At 41.4% G+C, this 22,071-nt stretch overlaps 1 protein-coding gene across 1 annotated transcript in view; it reads left to right on the forward strand.

Annotated features, from left to right (window-relative positions):
• The window catches only part of LOC137375644 (gamma-aminobutyric acid receptor subunit alpha-6-like), a 32,391-nt gene extending 12,949 nt beyond the window's left edge, over positions 1–19,442 (forward strand). Inside the window, exons 7-10 of the mRNA XM_068043027.1 lie at positions 2,798–2,950; positions 3,036–3,188; positions 3,778–4,028; positions 19,161–19,442. Of these exons, the coding sequence (XP_067899128.1) occupies positions 2,798–2,950; positions 3,036–3,188; positions 3,778–4,028; positions 19,161–19,442 (839 nt within the window). The remainder of the gene's footprint in view (positions 1–2,797; positions 2,951–3,035; positions 3,189–3,777; positions 4,029–19,160) is intronic.
• The last annotated feature ends 2,629 nt before the right edge of the window (positions 19,443–22,071 follow it).

Genomic DNA, 22,071 nt, shown 5'->3' on the forward strand with positions numbered 1-22,071 from the left:
CTCAAACTGCATGATACAATCATGGAATTCTGCCATCTGTTTGAAATAGTACTACTTGCGCTGTACTGAGCAATCATGTCACTCCCTTCCATTTTACAGCTAAAAAATTAATAACAATCAAATCTTGAAAATTTATTCTGAGAATGATGATTACGTTTAACCTACCAAACTATCTACAGTGCAGCACAAGGCATATAAACTGTTTAGAATACAATTTGTAATTACAAATATTCACTAAAATTTTTTTTAACTGTATTCCACATCTTTTATATTTGACTTGGAATTTCATTATTTTTGGACTTGTAAATGAAAAAAAATCAAAAATATAAGTATCTGAAAATCTAAATGGATTTAGTTTGCTGAACAATACAGTGCAATTTAACTTAACCTTTGATTTATTTTAAATTTAAATTAAAATTTATTAAAATTAAATCTGCATATATTTTGAAGAATAATACAAGAGGATGGTGATTTCTAGATAGTAACAGATTTTGGAGTTGAGAAGATATTGATAAAGTACCTGAGCTTTTTTCTTACATTATTCAATGTGTTGCTGTCTTGGAATATGCTCTTACCTATGTGTACTTCATTTAGATGTGTGTCACAGGTGACTAGCACCAGGCATTGTGATGATGTTATAAAGTATGAAAGTAAGGTAAACAGTTTTTCTGTCGTATCTCAAGCTGGATGTTTGTTACTGGCTTGGGGTAGACTTCAAGTGATATTATAATTCATAATATGCAGCTGGTAGTTTGTAAGTGACATTTTTATTTAATTTTTTCAAGTGATATTTTGCTGACCCTGGTATCTTAGCAGATGTAATAAACAGAAGACTCTCATATTGTAAAATAGTATTGTATAATCTAATTTGAACAGAAGTGCTACTTTACACTTGATTTGAACTGAAGTGACGTGTGGTTTTATTTCACTGAATATCATAAGATAATATAAATTACACGTGTGATATAAAAAGTCACATATAATCTAAAACAAAATCGCATATTTATGTATGATAACATTGCATTTGAAATTACTTTTCAATATTTAACCTGCCTTACAGATGATATGAATAATATTTTCCATCACCACTAAGAAGATCCCCAGTAGCCGGGATGAAAATATAATTAATTTAACCATCCTGATCCATAGTGGATGGCACCGGAAGTATCATGAAGTTAGACTAAAATTTCCATCTATGAGTCAAGTAAAAGGATACAATAGTAATATAAGTAGTTGCTTGGTACTACAGAACTTGAGTATTGCTGAAAAAAGAGATATGCTGTCAAGGCTTTTCGTCTTGCACTCATCAGGACAGATGCAAGAATACTAAATTTCAAAGGGAGCATCGGTTTATACTGCATGAGAAACTGCTGATTGATTGGCAAGTTGACTCTGGTCGAGGCATTGCCATGGAGAATGCACCAGGGAACTATTGTCCCCCATGCTTTTGTTTAATTGTAATATACTTTTAAAAATGACAGCTGAAGCAGTATATGTAATTTAGCAGCAATTCTAAGTTTTAATTCATTTATTTTTTGTCTTTATTTCAAGTCTCAGAGGTAAACCTCAATGTTATTGTTCAGAGCTGCAACATCTTATAGTTTGCAATTAAACAATTGTATGGATTTGATTTCCTTAACACTGTTAAAGGTATAATTCAATACAGAAAACACTCAACTCAGGAGAGATACGACAGGTATAGGTGAGACATATCAAAAGGCACTAAAGTTGCCTATGACACTCATCATTAATGGTAATTCTAAAAACATTGGTCTGAATTTTACCAGCTCTTGATGCCGTGGGTTGTGACGGGGAGGCCCATAAAATGCGAGTGAGAGTGGCCCACCACGTCACACGACACTGAGAAGGCCCCGCCAGATATTAGTGACGGCAGCAGGGCCTTCACTAAAATATTGAAATTAGATACATTAACATGCAAATGAACTTAACTGCTGCAGCCGGCCGTCCCAAGCCGATGACACGGCCAACCGGCTGCAACTCGCACGCCTTCGGAGCTCCATTGGAATTCTGAGGCGAGATCCTGGTGGGGAGGGGAGAGGAATAAAATTATCAGAGAGGGATGGGGGGAGTGGGGAAAACTATTCTCATTGGTTGTGGGGATGGTGGGGAGGGGTTGAAGGTCAAAGATACTGAAGTTCAGGGGGGAAAGTTCAGAATTGCAAAAAGTGTATTTTTGGGGGGGATAGGTCAATTTATGTGTTGAAGACTCAGTGGGGTGGGGCGGTGGGAGACGGAAGTCAGTGTTAAATTAAACGTTTTTTTAATCACGCCGGCACCTTTAAATATGTTAATATATCTTGAAGGGCTTGAAGCCCTTTAAAATTGGTGCTGGTGCCTACGTCGTGGTGCCGGACGCTGTTGCCAGGGATACGGTGGCCACCCCCTCTATGTCATCGGGGGCAGCCACTCCGCCCTGCCATTTAAATGAGCCCCCGTGTGTAATATCGCGGGGGCTTTGTGGCAGCACTTCCACGTTGGATAAAATTCAGCCCATTGATACAAATTAAAGACATTTGTATTCTAACAACAGAATTCAGTCTGGAAGCGTGTGATAGGTACATACATTTTTCCTGTAAGGGTGAGGTGCAATAATAATTTAGACCTTCACCACTTGCAAGTTATTTGATATTCTTTATTTTTCATGCTGCGCTCTCTATTTTCATGCTGCACTGTCTATACATTACTCAACCTACAGCATGCCATCCCATACGAAGAAAACAAAAATGTGCAATGTTGTGTTATGATTCCAAAAATGTTCACATTTGTCTTCGAACAGGTGAATACATAGTGATGACAGTCTATTTTCACTTAAAAAGGAAGATGGGATACTTCATGATTCAGACTTACATTCCTTGCATTATGACAGTAATTCTCTCTCAAGTGTCTTTCTGGATTAATAAGGAGTCTGTCCCAGCTAGAACAGTTTTCGGTATGCCTTGATTTACAACGCCTTCTTACTGCTGTATTCAATGAACAGTCTTTGTTTATTTACCATCACCATTTATCCATTTCAGGTGAATACTCCATACAAATAGTCTATTTTTACTTACAAAGAAAACTAGGCTATTATCTCACTCAGACATACATCCCATGCATCATGACTGTAGTTATGTCTCAGGTTGTGTTCTGGATAAACAAGGAGTCTGTCCCTGCTCGTACTGTGGCGGGTATGGACACCTTTACCATGTCTGTTTGTAAATCATTGTGTGTGGAGACTTAGAAGCTGAAGCATTGGATCTGTTTTCTTATGTATTGTGTTTTTGTCATTTATGTGAGTTTTTATCAATGTGTAGTTTTTTTAAATTAGCAAAGTCAAAGAACAAGTGATAACGTTTTACAGTTTTTTAATTAAATTAGTGCTTTCCATGAACTATTTGCCCCCTTTGACATTGTCTAGAAATGCTGTAAAACTCTAAAATGTAAGTATGTGGGAAGGGGTAATAGACTGAATTAAGAATTCTGTCCAATTCGAGAACTTAGGTTTGAATTCAGTCCAAAATGTTGTCGTAACAAGATGTACCATAATTTGGCAATCTAACTCATAGAGACTACAAGTAAACAAACTTGATGAACATTAAGGAATAGCTTACTTCCACATCATCTCAGTCAGAAATAATGCTTGCCATAAGTGACTATGTCATAAAGGATAAAAGAAAATCAAGTACAAAACAGCCTTCTAATCTGTGGCTTTGTTGTTAATGCCAAATACTAACAATGCTATGTATGTTAACTCTTTTTCTTTTTAAATTGCTGAAGGTATCACTACAGTTTTAACCATGACTACACTAAGCATCAGCGCACGCCACTCGCTACCAAAAGTGTCCTATGCTACTGCTATGGATTGGTTCATAGCTGTATGTTTCGCTTTTGTCTTTTCTGCACTCATCGAATTTGCAGCTGTAAACTACTTCACTAATCTTCAAGCTCAAAAAGTCCTAAGGAAAGCAGCCCGAACAGCAGCATTGTCAGCAGTGACGGGAGTGCTTGAATCGGAGGAGATAGTCTCGGTAAGTGAGCCCACATCTGCTGATATGAAAAGACAAAGCCGTGATAACACATCATTTGTAAATTGCCCACTTAATCTTCATCTTACCTGGCACAATAAAAATGTCATTGACTTTGTTTCCAGAAGACAACTTTATTCAGTACAAAGTTATACGATTTCAAGCACAATGTAAAATTAGTCATAACGTAAATTTTACGCCTCTGTGTCCATAAACAATATTAAAACCTCAGTCATATATAATTACAATAGAACCTCTGAGCTATCAAATGTAGATTGTTTCTTTATGCACTTATAGTAAGTATATCATTGCTATTATTCTTGCAATGTGACCATCACCTATAAATCATATGGTGTTGGTCACCAACCAGCTTCAGCACTGAAGCTGTCATTTCTCCACAAATGTAGACCTAAAACAAATAAAATATATTAATTAAGTTTTCACAGTACATTTGGAGATTTAGAACTATTTTGTTTGTAATATTGCACAGCTGAGGTATTTTACATTCTGAAACAGCTCCAGCATTAAAGAGATTAAGATGTATGGACAAAGTATAATATAAATTATGCCAAAATACTAGCAGACATTTTCTGGATTTAATTTGGTGTTTCAGCAACTAAAAAAAAACTTGGCCTTGAAACTCGATAAGACCCAAAAATGGGCGTGGGTATCACAATGCACAAGTAACCTGCGTCCGTTGCTTCCGACGCAGGCAGCATGTAAACTTTATGTTGCCTGCTCATTTAAATGATTGCCGTGTTCAATGAGCACTAAGTGCCTGAGCAGGGGGCGCAATATTGTGAGAGGCAAGCACAAGATCAAACTAGCCTGCACCACTTAAAGCTAGGAGCTGTATTTTGGCTGGTGCGGATGCTCAAAAAATCATACCAAAAGTGATTTTGAGGTGGAAGAGGCAAAAGAATAGCACAAGATGACACAGAGTGGGCTCCAAGACTTTCTGACACAGCATTGGAGGCCTTGATCAAGAAGGTGCAGAGGAGGAGAGATGTTATTTATCTTCAGGGGGCCAGGAGGCCCTCTAGACAAACGTTAAGAAGGCAGAGACTGCTGCGGTGATTCTTGCTAGGAGTTGAGTCCAGAGAACTTGAATGCAAAAAGAAGTTCAGTAACCTCGCATGAGTGGTCAAGGTCAGTGCATGGAGCTTCAAATGCCTATCCAACAACTGCATCACCAGCCTTGCACACTGCTTAATTCATCACACCCTCATCACTCACCTACCAACAATCTCTATCAATCACGACTCAGACCTAACATTCATACTTCACTTCACCCTCACAGACCTAGCATAATTGCAAGGCTCACACCCACATGCCGCAGTTTGCACACACTGCCAGCTATTCAACTATGACAGCCACATCACCCAAACACATTGCAACAAACTCACTGAAACTTATCTTTCTCTTGCAGAACAAGGTGACGCACAACTGAAGGAAGAAACACCTGACTAGCAGGGGACAGGCAAGGCAGCATGTCCTTACACCTGTGGAGGAGACAGTGCTCACCATCATTGGAGTGGTCATGGCTGAGGCTGTGACCAACAGCGGAGCTGAAACAATCGCAGGTGACGCTATCCTCATACCTAATCCTCCTCCTCGCTTACCCAACTTCCCTTTCATCCCACAATATCATCTGATTTACAAGTTGCAGATGATGTATGCATGAACCCCTTGCTTCGGCCCTCGCCCTTCACCACAACCCTAGCCTTGTGCCTTTCTCCTTTCTGATACCCAAGAATTGCAATCTAGCCAGGCAGTGGTGGAACAGCAAGAATACAGTGATGATGAAACACAATCACTCGCTCTCACACTCGCAACCATCAGTTCAGATACAGACACTGCACTGACTTTACAGGACGGCATAGGTCCGAATGTGGACGTGGTGAGCAGGGGTCGGCAACGTATCCGTACACAGACACCAATGGCCGTGGTAAACAATTTAGATTGTCGTGACTAATAATTTCAGGGTTGAGAAACTGCCTATTGGCTTTTATAGACCGGCTTTCAAAAAAAAATCACAAGTGTCAGTTTCATATCTGACAGGTGCTGAAGCAGAGACAGCACTTTCTGAACTTTGGACAGATTCGGGGTTTACCGGCGAGTTCTGATTTAAAAAAAAAGTCCATTAGAAAATCACGAAGCTGTCCAGTGTTTGGAAGTGCTGTTACCACTTTCAGCAATGGTGAGAGGGGGAGAGAGAGAGGGGGGACAGAAAGAGAGCGAGTGGGGGGAGTACGGGGAGAGAGAAAGTGTGGGAGTAGAGAGTGTGGGGGAGAGCGAGAGCAAGAGAGGGGTGACAGAGGGAGAGAAAGTGTAAGGGAGAGAGTGGGGGGATAGAAAGAGGGAGAGCGGGGGGGGCACAGAGAGAGGGAGAAGGAGAGATGGGGGGATACAGAGAGAGAGAGGTGAGGGGACAGAGGGAGTGAGAGAGAGGATTGAGAACACAGGGATGACACAGAGAGGGGGAACAATGTGGTGGGGGAAACATAGGGTGGGGGAAGCAACACGGGAGGGAGCAACACCTGGAGCGGGACAACACAGAGGGGCGGGACAACACTGTGGGGAGCAACACAGAGGGAGGGGATGAGAGAGAGAGAGAAACAGGCAGAGAGAGAGAGGAGGGAGAGAAAGCAATCAAGATCATTCCTGACAGATGGACATCTATCCGGAATAGTTCGCATCACTACACAAGTGTGCGGGTAGACATTGATTACTGTGCAAGCAAAAAAAGCCAGGTATCACACTAAATCAGTGTCCAACATAGTGATGAGAAAGTAAGTCAATAAATTAGTCTTCTCATTTAAAGCTTCTTCACAAAAATGCACATTAATTGTTGTTTGATTAATGGTAAGATACATTTTTAATGCCTTTATCTTTCCAAAATGGTCTCACCGGCTGCCTACGTAGGACAATAATTGTATTGTGGCCCCCCACGCAAAAAAGTTGGACCACCCCAGCTCCGAATCTTTAACCTTGTGTTTTAAAATAACTTAGCAGCTAGATTATTTTAAAACACAAGTTTAAAGGCTTGTTTTATGTAAACTCATTTTAAAATGGCAAATGTCACTTAGGGAATGTCTTGATGGGCTGAAATTTACAGCCCCCCCACCCCCGACGTCAGTGTTCGTGGCAGGGCCAGCTGGAAAATACCTCCGACAGAGTCCTGCCATAGGCCTCAACGCTGGGAAGGCCCGGCCTGATATTGCTGGCAGTGGCGAGGCCTCGTGGCAGCCGTTCACCCTGCCACTCGGCAATGGGAGCCAAATTTACATATTTAGATAAAATTAAATTAACAAATTAATTACCTGCTCGCCTCCGCCTTCCGTCCCACTCCGATATTGGTGCTGGTGGCCGGCATTCCTGCGCCTTCGGATACCCGTCTGGGAATCCGAGGTGGGACACTGGTGGGCAGCAGGTAAGTTTTCCAGTGCAGTGGGAGTGGGGGGAGTGGCGTCAGAGTGATTTGATTTGTGCAGGGGATGGTGGGAAGGGGTAAAGATTAAAGTTTGTGAACTTTGCGGGGGGAAAGTCAGGTGCACAAAGTAAATTTTTTTTGCGGGGGAGAGGGCAGGGAATTAAATCTGTAGTTGTTGGGGGCGGTGGGAGAGGGCTAAATCAATGAATTAAAGTTTTTAAAACCCATTTCTCTTTAAAGATTTGAATGTAATGATAGGGCTCGAAACCCTTTAAAAATGGCGTCAGCATCTCCGCAAAGGCTGCTGATGCCATTGCCGGGGACGGACTATCCACCCCCTCCACATCATCAGGGTGGGCGGTCTGCCCCAGCTATTTAAATGAGCAGTCACGCTGAATAATGCGGCGGCTCTGTGACGTGTGGTCCACACAGGTGGACCGCAATTTTTGAAGCTCGCCGCCGAGATTATAAAATCCAGCCTGATGTTTACCATCTGGAATGCATTACTTTCACTTGGGACACAAGCTCAGTGACGTGTTGAAAGTTACTGGACATTTATTTCTATATTAATGCCACAATTTCACTGCTATCCATTTGGAGTCACATTGTTCCAGAACGTGTATAAAGTGGAAAACAGGCAAGAAAATCCAAGGAATCTCCAGAAGTCAGCACTGTATGTTCTTCATGAATACAAGAGTACAGTGTGTTGAGGCTGAATGATATTGGTGAAAACAGGATGCTGCTGACCCATTTATAATAGTTAGTAAATACAATATAATGGATACTTCAATAAACCTTAATCTATGATGAACTATCTGAATTCTTAACAAAATCCATGCTGCATTTGCACTTTTAAAACTGTCGGGGAAGACATTGTGAAAATGTATTATGTTTCAATGTCTATGTTAGAAACAGTTATTAACTGATTTTTGTTGCTGCAAATTGGATTAAAGGACAAGTTTTGCAAGTATGTCAAAGATCAGTAACTACAATGTGCATCATTTACTATTCCGTTTGAGGGCAGATATCATGAGTGGCCAATGCCATTTGAAAGTTGTCTTTATCATATAATTACATTATATTATAAGTGCACCTTTGCAAGTAGGTAAGAGATTTGGCTTGAACATAAATTGGTTAGTCTGGAGTACAATCTTATAAATAGTGATTAAACATATTGTAATTGAATAGTGCACGCAGTAGCAACTGCTCATCTTTTTGCAGAAAAGCTTTTTGTTAATAATTATGTGGTCAGAGCTGACTCGGAATCAAATGTGATAGACTGAGATAAAGAATTAAGTGAATTTAAGAGAATCGCTTTATTGGAGCAACTGATGGGCACTCTTTTATTTGTAATTGTGTTTATCTAATTTTGCCTCTAGTTTTAGTGAGCAACTGACATTTTGTCCCTGAGAGATTCTGTTGTTTCTGTATTTGAGAATCCAGAATCTAGTTTAACAGCCTGTCAAGATGAATAGTCTTGGCTACCTACCGTGAATCTCCCTGTCCCACTCTGTTTTTCTGTTTCACATGACTCTTCTGAAGTACTATCTGCTCCATCCTATAAAACTCTCCTGATTTGGAGATCATTACCCTTTTGTTGGCTGCCCTGTCTTTAGACACATATTACAAGCAGGTGGAAAAGTTGCACAAACATTGACCACAGGTTAAATTGTCTCGTGACAACAGCAGTGTGAGAAATGGTCCATTTTCCAATTGCTGATTTTTCTACTGCCTCACCTCAATAACCACAATAACAATCCTCTCCTTGAGTTTTATGGTTTATTGGATGAATTTGCACTCCTGACACAATGTCAATCCACAAAGGTCATCCAACAAAGTTCATCTACCACCCCGTGACATGAAGTAGCTCAGACTATTTGGTCAACAAAAGTAATTCACATTGGCATTGCATACTATTTTGCTTGCTAGCTAGCGAATACAGTTGTGCTGCTCTCCATCGATGTTTGTATGCTTTACTAATAGGGAGAAATGTGTTTTAAATTGGACTGTTTTGATGGCATTAGATTGGCTATACACTTTATATTCCAATTAATTGCGCCCATGTCCGTGGCTGATTCAATAATTTTGTCAAATGTCCTTGGTGCAACATGTCGGTGCCTATCCCTGGTGGTGAGGCACTGGGCATGAGAGCCAAGGCTGGGGCAAGTAGCACAGGTGCCAATTTGCCACAGGGAAAGGTTGCATTTGAGTTCTGCTGTAAAGGACTCGGATGAGGACCTTGATGGGGGCAGCAAACAGAAGAAGGCTGATGGAAATACACACTGAAATGCTTGGTGCATTGGCAGACATGCCAGAAAGTCTGCTGTCAATGTCAAGAACTGTGGAGGTGTCCGACACCAATTTGGTACAGGGCTTTGCGCAGAGCTTGGAACTCCTACTCTCCAGCTTGGAAATGGTGGCAAACTCCATGAGAACAATTGTGGACCCATCTCCCCATGCTGCATCTGATAGCCAATGTCTCAGCTTCCATTAGAGCACAAGCAGAAGCCACTCAATGTCTGAGTGCTGTAGTGGAAGTTCAGACTGAAGTCATGCAAGCTCAGCTTATTGCCACAAAGCTTCAGACTGCTGCCATCATAGTTCCGAATACCAGTGTTGAAAGGTTCTTGTAGAGACCTCCAACAGATTTTAAGGATAGCTGGGTGCTGGCCCAGGGGAGTGGCAGTGGCAGCATGGAGCACGAATCTGCTATCCTGTCTCAGGATGACAGCATTCATGCTCCTACCACTGCCAGTATGCCAGTGCCCTTGCTGTTGCCTGTCAGCCAGGCAGCCCAGATTGCTGCCACCCATGTCGAAGTGGTGTAGAATGAAGCCAGGCCCTTCTAGGCCAAGAGCTGCTTGTGGTCGTTCTGCAAGGCCATCTGCAGCCTCCCCCACTGTAAGTCAAAAGCCTTCCACCAATGATGCTGCTGGCACTCGGGGAATGTTAGGACAGACAAAGGTGCATGGAATGCACAAGGGTGATTTGTTGATGTTTGTATGCAATATGGCATGTTTTAGTGCACCAGTGTTTGAATTGATCAGGGTCGGATGTCCTTTCCTGGCTACTATTTGATATCTTTTCAGTGTGAGAAAACATTAGTAAGATTATTACCATGTTCTTTTGTAGATTTTGGTAGCACATTGATTGCTTTTACTGCTTGGGGTAATTCTTACATTATGAAATGAGTGAAAATGCCATTTGCTCTGTAGAGTTGTATGATCTGTAGCGTTTTCAATATCAGGAGTACTGGAAAAAGAATAATGCCGTAAACCTTCTAGAAATATGAAACAACAAAAAGATGGTTTTCCTTCAATAGACAGCATTTTCTAAGTGTAGAATTGAAGGTTGTATGCATGCAAGGATGATTTTATTTATCTGCTAATGGTAGTGTTCTGTGGAGTTGCTGTGTGAAGCTGTCCTCAATCATACTGCAGGATCCTCAATCAATCTTGAATAGACAGTCAGCAACCAATTAGATTACAAGTATATTGAAAGTTAACATAAAATTGAAATAACCACCTTCTATTATTCTGTAAGTCCTTGGTTAATAACCAAACATTGTTGCTTTAGAATAGTTATGAAAATCTGTAATGATATTTTTCCTGTGGTAGTTTAAGTGTCAGGCATAGTGCTCAAAATATAAAGAATAAGGGAGTACCTCATGCTTAATTACCAAACGTTTAATTACATAAGACTGTAAAATACTGTTTTGTCTCTGATTCTTAGGTAAATCCAACCAGTTTGACTGAATATAGTTATTTGCCTATCATGTTAAATTGTATGGAATTTTGTTCCTGAGATAAATTCCCATTTGCTTATTTGCAAAAATGTGCTGATAGTATCATGCTAATCATGACTCAAATGCTATCAATCAACTTCTTTCACTTAGCTAAGAATTTTGCTACCCAAAGCCTTCCTGGGATGGAAGGGTTGTCTTATGAGGAAAGGTTGATCAGGTTAGGCCTAAACTCATTGGAGTTTAGAAGAATGAAAGGTGATTTTATTGAAACATATGAGATTCTGAGGAGTTTGACAGGATAGATGCTAATTCTATCCCTATTTTTTTATGATCTTATTCAACCCCTCTGAAAGATTTATATCAAAGAGGTTTATAATTTCTAGGGTATGTGCTTGGGATGTTAAACAGACAGCTGTCCAGTCACCAAAATGATGAAGCCAATGACAGTCTCTGATCCATAACTGCTTTACTGGCAATTCATAGTTCAGTCCAAACATCAGTTCCCACTCTTTTCTTCTAGACTAACTCTCTGGCAAAAAGCCAGCCCTTAAATACAGAACTATAATGAGCATCACCTGCTCCCTATTAACACTGAAATGAGTCCTGTTTAATTAAAGGGACCAGTATTTTCAATATTGGCAGGGAGGTTATTTTGGCAGGGTCTCATGGGCAGCAGAATACCAGATTTTCCTTGAGCAGACCTTCTGACTCCTCCTCGACCCAACAAAGGAAAGTTGAACTTTACCCTTTGTCATGTCTTCAGGCTTCAGAGAAGTTTTTATTGAGAGGGGTGGCCGCAGCTCCTCCCATTCCATATAAATGTAAGTTTATAAACAAGAAAACTTTCCTTATTGTTGGCCTCCAGTAGTCGCTTGAAGGACCACTGATTCGGTGTTTTATTTTTCTCAACAACTGTTTACCTAGTTCTCCTCCTAAAGACTTTCTTGTGTGGAAGAAGCACTGAGGGTGGCAAGGGCACAGAATGAACTCTGGGTGGGGTCTTCAATGTCCATCATCAACAGTGGCTCAGTAGCACCACTACTGAGCAAGCTGGCCAAGTCCGAAAGGACGTAATTGCTGGACTGGGTCTAGGGCAGGTGGTGAAGGAACCAACAAGAGGGAAAAACATACTTGACCTCATCCTCACCAATCTACCTATCGCAAATGCATCTGTCCATGACAGTATTGGTAGGAGTGACCACCGCACAGTCCTTGTGGAGATGAAGTCTCATCTTCACACTGAGGATATGCTCCATCGTGTTGTGTGGCACTGCCACTGTGCTAAATGGGATAGATTTTGAACAGATCTAGCAATTCAAAACTGGACATCCATGAGGCACAATGAGCCAACAACAGCAGCAGAATAGTATTCAACCGCAATCTGTAACCTCATGGCCTGGCAAATCCCCCACTATACCATTACCATTAAGTGGGGGGATCAGTCCTGGTTCAATGAAGAGCACAGGAGGACATGCCAGGAGCAGCATCAGGCATACCTAAAAGTGAGGTATCAACCTGGTGAAGCTACACCCTTGTCTTTGGAACTCTCTTCCTCAAAAGCCTTTGAATATATCTACCTCTGCCTTAAAAATATTCAATTATAAGATCAGAAGTGAGGATGTTTGCTGATGATTGCTCAATGTTCTGCACCATTCTTGACTCCTCAGGTACTGAAGCAGTCCGTGTCCATATGCAGCAAGAGCTAGACAACATTCAGGCTTGGGGCTGATAAGTGGCAAGTAACATTCGCGCCACACAAGTGCTAGGCAATGACCATCTCCAACAAGAGAGAATCCAACCATTTCCCCTTGACATTCAATGGCATAATCATCACTGAATCCCCCACTATCAACTTCCTGGGGGTTACCATTGACCAGAAACTGAATTGGACCCACCCCATAAATGCTGTGGCAGGTTGGGAATTCTGCAGTGAGTAACTCACCTCCTGACTCCCCAAAATCTGTCCACCATCTACAAGGCACAAGTCAGGAGTGTGATAGAATATTCTCCACTTGCCTGGATGAGTGCAGCTGCAACAACACTCAGAAGCTCGACACCATCCAGGATAAAGCAGCCCGCATGATTGGCACCCGACGCACAATCTTCAATATTGACTCCCTCCACCACCCACAGACAGTGGCAGCAGTGTGTACCATATCCATGATGCACTGCAGCAACTCACCAAGGCTCATTCGACAGCACCATGCAAACCCGCGCAGCAGATGCATGGGAACACCACCACCTGCATGTTCCCCTCCAAGCCGCACACCATCCTGACTTGGAACTATATAACTGTTCCTTCACTGTCGCTGGGTCAAAATCCTGGAACTTTGTTCCTAACAGCATTTTGGGTGCTGTTACACCACATGGACTGCAGCAGTTCAAGAAGACAGCTCACCACCACCTTCTCGAGGGCAATTAGGATGGGCAATAAATTCTGGCCTAGACCACATCCTGTGAAAGAATAACAATAAAAATAGAATTCCATAGGCAGCAATTGTTCTCTAGTAACTTAAGCAGTTATGATTCATGTGTAAGTGATAAAAGCGTGTATTGGCAAGCTATTCAATTGTGAGGCTCAGTAAAACTAAGCCTGATCCAAGAATCTGATGTGGCTGTGCATGCCCAGGCTGAATCAAAGTCTGATGTAGTTCCATGAGCCAAAAATATAAGCCAAGCCAAATTGCAATTTAGCTGACCGATTTTGATATAAACTATAATTTAAAATGCGAAAATTTGTTAATGCCTGTGCAAAGGTCCAGTTTGGGGCCTCTAAATTTTACTAGATATTGATGCTAAGTACTATGCATTTAATCTGGTGACAAATTGACACTGGTTTTACTTGGAACAATTGCAGCGATTCCCATCATAATTTTTAAAACCTTAAATTCGATTTCATCAAAGTCCATTTTACCCCAAAAAAGTACTCAACCTTTTTAACCTTCCTCACAATTTACATTTCTGATAACTAATTATTTTTTGGACTTTTTACTCTATCACTCATTTTAATCAGATTCGAAGGGACCAATATCTAGGAGACCTAGGGCTAAAAATTTAATATGGCCAGTTTGCGGGCACAGGGAATCACAATGTGCAATGACCCCACGTCCAATTGAGGTGATGCAGGCAGCACGCAAAGTTTGTGTTACCTGCCCATCTTCATAATTGTGGCATGCAGCACTGTACTAATTGCGCTGCTGACTGGCTGAACACTCAGTAGTGGGTCCAGGTTTGTGCGAGGCTAGCATGAGTTAAAGCTATCCTACACTGCTCAAAGTCAAATGGGAGGTGCATTCTGGTTACAGCAGGTGTGGAACTGTCTCTGTAAATGTTTCTCACAAGGAAGAAAGAGGAGCAATGCAGCAGCAGGCGAGAGAGAGAGGGCTCCTAGGTTCTCTGATGCAGCGCTAGAGGCTTTAGTCCAGGAGGTGAAAAGAGGAGAGCTGTATTGTTTCTGCAGGGAAGTAGGGAATCCTCCAAGCATACCCTGTGAAAGGAATGGGAACAGGTAGTCATAGAGATCAATGCAAGTTGTCTGGTGCCGAGGACCAGACTGCAGTGCTGGAAGAAGTTCAATGACCTAACATGAATAGTCCTTCCCATCGCACTGCCAACCTCACACACCCTTATTACTCACCAGTCAGCAGTGTCCAGCAATCTAGACCCATGCCTGATCTTCATCTGCTCCACCTCACCCTTACACATGTATCACTGCTGCAAGCCTCAGATCCATTTCTCACAGGTTCCACATTCTTCCAGCTATTCAGCTATGACAGGCACATTGCTTGCACACATTGCAACACATTCACTGACACTCTCATCTCTCTTGTGAGGCAAGGTGGCATATAACAGGAGGCAGAAACGGAGAACTGGTGGAGACAGACATGCCTGCATCTCCTGAGCCCCTCAGAAGAGATGGTGCTCTGAAATATTGGTGAGGCAGTCACTGCAGCTGTTATAACAGTTTTGCTGAAACAATGCAGGATGGCGCTATGTTTCTTCCCTAAGTACCTTCTGAAATCCCAATTCACCCTCATCCCACAATCTGTTATGAAATACAAGCCGCAAATGGTGTGGCCACACCATTTCGTTCCACCCACACGCCCCTTCCCTCCCACCAACCATCCACTCATGCATTTATGCTTTGTGACACACAAGAACTGCTGTCTGGCCAGCAAGTGCAATCTGACAATGAAGGGCGAGATGAAAAGCAGACATCTGTTGGAGAAGCATCATCACTTAATCTAACGCTCTCAGCCACCCACTCAGATACTAGCACTGCACATACTTTAGAGGGTAATATAGAGGTGGGATCTGTACGTGGTGAGTCATTGAGCGCAAGTGGCCTGCAGCCAGGGGAAAGAAAAGCACGTGCTCTAGCTCTCCGGAGGGCGAGGACGCAGATGAGTTCTACTGCCAAGGACTCAGTTGAGGACTTTGATGGGCAGCGTAAAGGAAAAAGCTGGTGATTATGCAAACTTGGTGTATTGGCAGGTCTGCCAGAGAACCTGTTGTCACTATCAAGGAGCATGGAGGAGTCCAACTCCAATTCGGCACAGGGCTTCGCGCAGAGCTTGGAACCAGTCTTTCCAGTGTGGAAACGGTGGCCAACTCCTTGACAGCACTTGTGGACCCAACTGGGATGCAGCATCTGATGGCCGATGTCTGTCTCAGCTTCCATTGCTGCACAGGTAGAAGCCACCCAACGTCTGAGTGCTGCAGTGGAAGCTGAGGCTGAAATCATGAAATATATGCTTGTTGCCATGCAAGCCCAGATTGCTTCCATGCAGGGTCAGACTGCTGCCATCATAGCAGCGGATACCAGTGCTCAAAAGGGCTTGCAGCTCCCACAGCAGTCCAGCAATCTATGCTCCAACAGATTACTCAGATTGCTGAGGCACGTCCTGAGGAAGTGGCAGTGACTGTATGGAGCACAAACATGATGTCCTTTCTCAGAATACCACTGCCACTCTGCCAGTGCCCTGCTGATGCCTCTCAGCTTGCCAGCCCAGACTGCTGCTGCCCATGTTAAGGTGGTGCTGTCCAAAGCCATGCCCTCAAGGTCTAGGGTTGCTCAAGGTCATCCTGCAAGGCCATCTGTAGTCTCCCCCACTGAAAGACAGCAGCCTTCCACCAGCCATGCTGCAGCCCCTGGGGTAGCACTGCATAGGAGCACCAGGCTAAGCAAAGGCACCTGCAAGACAGGCGCAAAGGTGAATATTTCAGTTTTGTGTGTTTGTTGGAAGCGTTGTTGGATAACGTTATGATAGAATTTTTTTTTCTGGCATCTTTTATTTCAGACTTTTGGACAAGAGGACACTGTTATAGTCCCTTGAAGAGGGATGGAAAGATCAGGAATTGTAGAGCAACAGTTTTGTGGTCATGTTTTCAGGGGAGCCAGAGTCTGATTAGCTGTTCATGAACAGCCCATCTGGTGTGAAGGGATCCCTCCTCCCATCCTCCTCCTCATCCCCCCTTTACCTCTATCTTCTTCCTCCTCTTACTCTTAATCTTCCTCATTCTGAGGTGCTTGCCCAAGGCCTGGTGGCAGAAGCTCTGTCCTCATGATTGCCAGTTTGTGTAGAACGCAGTAGACCACCACAAATTTGAAGCGTGCTCTGGCATGGATTGTAGGGCTTCCACCGAGCAGTCCAGGCAGTGGAACCGTTGTTTGAGAACGCTGATGGTTTGCTCCATGACGTTCCTGGTTGCAGCATACCTCTCATTGCACCAGCACTGTCCATGTGCGATCAGATGGCAGCGAAGGAGACATGAGCCATGTGAACAGTGGGTAGCCCATGTTGCCAAGCAGCCATTCTCTGATTCAACATGGCAACTTGAAGATGGTAGGAATGGCTGTCTGGCACAGGATAAAAGTATCGTGGCTGCTGCTGCATAGTGGGAATTCGCCAAGATGGTCACACACCAACTGCATATTACAGGAGGAAAAACATTTGTTGTTCCAGTACATCTCCCCATTGAGGTGTGGCACCCACAGAGCCATGTGCATGCAGTCAATGACTCCCTAAACCATTGGGAACCCTGCTACCCTGGCATAGCCATGTGCACACACGATGGTGACCGTAATAGCACTGGCAGCGCCGTCCTCGCCCTGTTCCACAGCTGCAGGTTGGAGGAGCTGGCACAGTTCATTGACCACCTCTTTGGTGAATTGTAGCCATCTCAGCACTGCTCTTGGTTGAGCTGGAGGTAGGAGAAGTGCTCTCTGAAAACCCTAGATGGGTATGGCTTTCAGTTGAGAGCTTCCTCCTCCCCCTTCTGTGCTCAGCTTATCTCTGTTGCTTGTGCTCCATGTCCCTGTTGTTCTCCAGCACAAGATGGACTGCAATTATACTTCCCATGAGCAAGAACAAGCTTTGTCACCAAAAATCATTCAATTCCTTGCAAAGATTCAACTTCCTTCTGATTCAAAGAACATGTGTGAGCTCCTCCACCAACACAGTACTTCCACTAACTCTACAGCAACAAAAGAAAGTCAAAAGCATGTCACCTGAAAGTGCCATGCTGATCGCTTTAAATAGCACTGATGGGGGGTCCCTTGTGCATGCATAGTTAAGAAAGGGTGTTAACAGAACTTGCAAGGTCCAAAATGGTATAATGGGTGCCAAATTAACATCAGACACTGATTGATGTCATGGTCTGTCCACTCTGCATGCTTCCATTGTATGCATGGGGCACCTATGCTATTGTCCTCCTTCGGATGGCAGTCAGTGAGGACTGCATTGGAAGTCAAAGGGGGAAGACTCTGCACCATTTATTTGATCTCTGATCTCCCAAAGCACCGAAACCAGTGACGCTATGAAGCCAAATTTTGTGGCCCAGAAGTTGGCTCTTGTGTTTACGTGCCTAAATATAGCTCATTCCCATGTTCGAATCCGGGTCCTATAAGGTAAATGCCAGGAGCTGGCTCTTTTATGCCAGTATCCTATAATCTGAACTAAATGAATAGCTGTAAAAAAAAAACACTCCAGTTGCACATCTTTGTACACTCTCAAAGACAATAATATCCTTTCAGTAATTAGGTGACCAGAGCTACATAGTAGTACAGATAAATCAAACTAACTGCTTATACTTTGGAAAAGGGAGGCGATTTTAATGAGACACGTTGAAAAGCTGTGCACCTTTTGTTTTTGTCAAAAACAGAAGCATTGGCTAATAAATACATACACTTTATTAAAGACTCATTGTATTTTATTAGATTAATTGCTTCTCTTTATTATTTAATATAGATCGGAAGCATTAAACAAATCACAATTGCTTTCCTAAAGATTTAAACTATTTCTTCTGAAGTAAATGGAAATGGTGAAACAATAAAGTCATGTGGTGCATGCACCTCCACATATCTGCAATGTGTTTTTATTATCATGCATGTTTTTGTGTGGTTCTTTACAATTATAGGAATGTGCATGCAGTAAATAGTATTTGTCAGACGTGTGTGTATGCCTCTGTGCTTCTACATCCGTGCATCATTGTATGGCTATGTCAGTTGTTTTATGTGTTTATATGTGTCTGAGTTGTGAGTGCGAGTGTTTTGCATTCTTAACAGCACATAGAAATTGAAAAGTCTGGACGCCAATAAATGTACTGGATATACCTAAGTAATAGGTCCTTGTTGAGAGCCCACCTGAGCTATGAAACTAGGCAGACTGTGGATAAGTGAGTACAATGACCTGGCTCTGTAATAATGTGCTCACCCAGCTTTGTGGATTTGATTTTATACTCCCATCCAAGTGTCTTACAAACTTGTTTATATATTTATTTAGTGCATCTTATAAATAGATGTTTTGCGTAAAATTGATTAAAGATGCTTGATTGACCATGTTTAATTTCAATCCCGAGAAAGGATACAAATCGTGAAACCAGGCCATGGTTATTTTACCAGAAAAGAAGATAATTTCATGATATTTTCTAAGAATCTTTTCTTCTTATTTTGTAGCATTCTGATTCCAATTCCAACTTAAAGAAAAGATTTAACTCCTTGGCAACTCAGAAAGAGTCAGCAGCCAACGTAGAACCAAATACTAACAGTAACATGCCACCAATTTTGTGTTTCCCTCCTGGTCTCTCCCCATCTGCTCAACCACAACCTGATACTGGCACCAGCAAGATAGACCAATATGCCAGGATCCTTTTCCCGTTATCATTTGGAGCATTTAATCTGGTGTACTGGATAGTGTACCTTTCAAAAGACACTATGGAAATGGGAACTAATATATAACTTTCTATGCCATATGTTACATGTATATGCAGCCGAACAGTATTGTATTAGAATATACACAAAAATAATTGATATTACAGAATTTGTTACAAGACAGCCGTACTTTGAAGGGTTCAAATGACAATATACTTTCTTGGGGGCAAAATATGTTACTATATTGGAATACTCTTTCAGATATCTTTTATTCTTTATAATGCATAAAAATTGAAAATGCTTACTGAAGAAAGAAAGGAATGGATCAGAGTGGCAGCAATTCAATTTGACAGTGTAAACTGTACAATTTCTTACTTAAAGACGGAACTCAACAGACTAAAGTCTGCTTTACACCTACTACTCTTGTCCTTATGGAACATTCTCTGAGTATACCATAGGACTCAATCCATAATCATAGCAAGTTTTGGTTTGATTCTTGTATACAGGAAAATACTGTGGGTTGTACGTATTGGAACCTTGTAACATATTGTTAGTTTTTTTTAAGCTTCAGTACTGAGATTTTGGAAAACATTTATTTTGCGTGCTCGCTGTGGTTTGTGTAAGATACTGCAGTATATTATAACATTTTATTTTTATTCTATATTGATGGCTTTATTTGTTCATACTTTTAATTTGGTGAAAAAAATTGTGTAAAAAAAAAGTATATTTTTTTAGCAAACAGAAATCCAAATTATACATTGCAGTAATGACACTTAAATCTTGAGGAAGGAATATCAACTTAATTAAAGAGAAATCTTGGGACTTCTTTATGAAAATCATAGGCATAGATGAAATGCAAACAACTTTTAGATATATATCTGATGTTTTAAAAAGCATAACTGCTTAAATAATGAATGGTGATAACAGTATTGGGATGACTTGAAGGATTCAATGAACTCTACAGTGGTGCAGACTTTCTTTTCCAGCAACCCAGTGGACATATTACCAGATTTATTTTCTTCACTTTGTTCTACTCTGGTATTAGCACTTCCATTGAATGGCATCATTTTTCCTTGCCTCATAGCTGCAGTCCAACGTGTGGACTGAGATAATCAGACACTGCAACAGAATTGAATTCAACCAGTAAGAGTTGAGTAATGTAGACTGTTATATTAGGATAATGCCTTGGATTTTTATTGACTACCTTTACAATTTTATTTTTTGACAAGTTTACCTGTAATTACTCATAACTCCCAGGAAGTTAAACAAGATGGAGATAACCCATGAAGTGACACTTTACACAGATTGTTATTTCCTAGCCTAGAGATGAGGTCAGCTAGAATTAACTTTCCTTCCACATTATTTGCATTTTTAAAAAGACGGGAAAAAAATTTCTTAAGTTTTAGCACAAAATGGGCAATGGAGAATCGGCAACATATTTTACACTCCACCTGATTTTCTTTTCAAATGACTTTGATGGAAAATAAGGCAGAGTAAAGCAGGCTGTCAATTCACTATTGGCCATTTTGCACTATGGCTGCAGACCAATTTCACTCCCTTCTACATAAAAAACAGTTTAAATGCCATCCTCAATGGTGCTGGACTCTAGTTTTGATATTCAATGGAAGGAGGGATGATCCCCAATTAACATACTTTACTAATTGCAACGTATTCTGTCTGCTCTAGATCATTACAGAAAAACAAGTGTCCATCAAGCAGACAGTGAAATATTTTATGGCAGTTACTGTCAGTATTGTAAAATTGCATAAAATATACAGGCATGTCTCAGTGCAATGAAAAAATCCAACTCCGTGAGAAGGAGCTGAATTAACATTCACAGCCTAAATTATAAAAAATGCAGTGTCATCCCAGGAATCTGTTATCAATTCACCAACTGTTGGAAGCAATATTTTACTATTCACTCTTTGAAAACTTTTCATAATCTTGAAAAACATCTTGGAGTTCCCCTTAGCCTTTTCCATTTCAGTGGAAGAAGTCTCAATTTTTTGAGCTTTCTTTATAACTATAACCTTTCATTCCTTTATTGTTCTAGTGAATCTTCACTGTACTCTTTCCATAGCTTCAGTACACATACTACCCAAAACTGTGTGCACTATTCCAACTGTGGGCTGACCAATGTCTTGTACAAATTTAATGTCACATATGTGCTCTTATATGTAATGCCCATATATACAATAAAAAGTTACAGTTACTCTTTTCTGTAAAAATTCTAAATGAACAGGAAGTGCAGACAACATCTTCTGATGATGTGTTGTCAGTGAGACAGAACTGAACTAACACACTAACAATTGAAATTGCTAGATTCCTGAAGAATCTTATGTTAAAGATTATGCTGATAATTTACTTCTTTGAGAATGTTGGCCTCAGTAACACCTTTCGACCAACTTTCCTATTAATCCCTTTCTGAGAGGATGGCCATTTATGTGTGTACTGCTTAGTTTACGTGAAACTGCTCTGTAACTCTATTGGGTAAAGTTTCATACTGATTAATTATCTCATACGTAAGGACATATTTTAACTGAAAAAAATCAAAATCAACTTTCAATTCTTTTATTAATGTTTTAAAATGATGACTTCAAAATAAATGAGATTTTCTCTACAATATGTTGCAGTGGTAAAATGCCTTTTCTTTGGTAGTCGCTCTAACAAAATCAGTGAATTTCATGGATTAATATAAAATAAAAGTCACATAGAA

This window comes from Heterodontus francisci, chromosome 12 (genome assembly GCF_036365525.1).
Source record: "Heterodontus francisci isolate sHetFra1 chromosome 12, sHetFra1.hap1, whole genome shotgun sequence".
Classification (NCBI taxonomy): Eukaryota; Metazoa; Chordata; class Chondrichthyes; order Heterodontiformes; family Heterodontidae; genus Heterodontus; species Heterodontus francisci.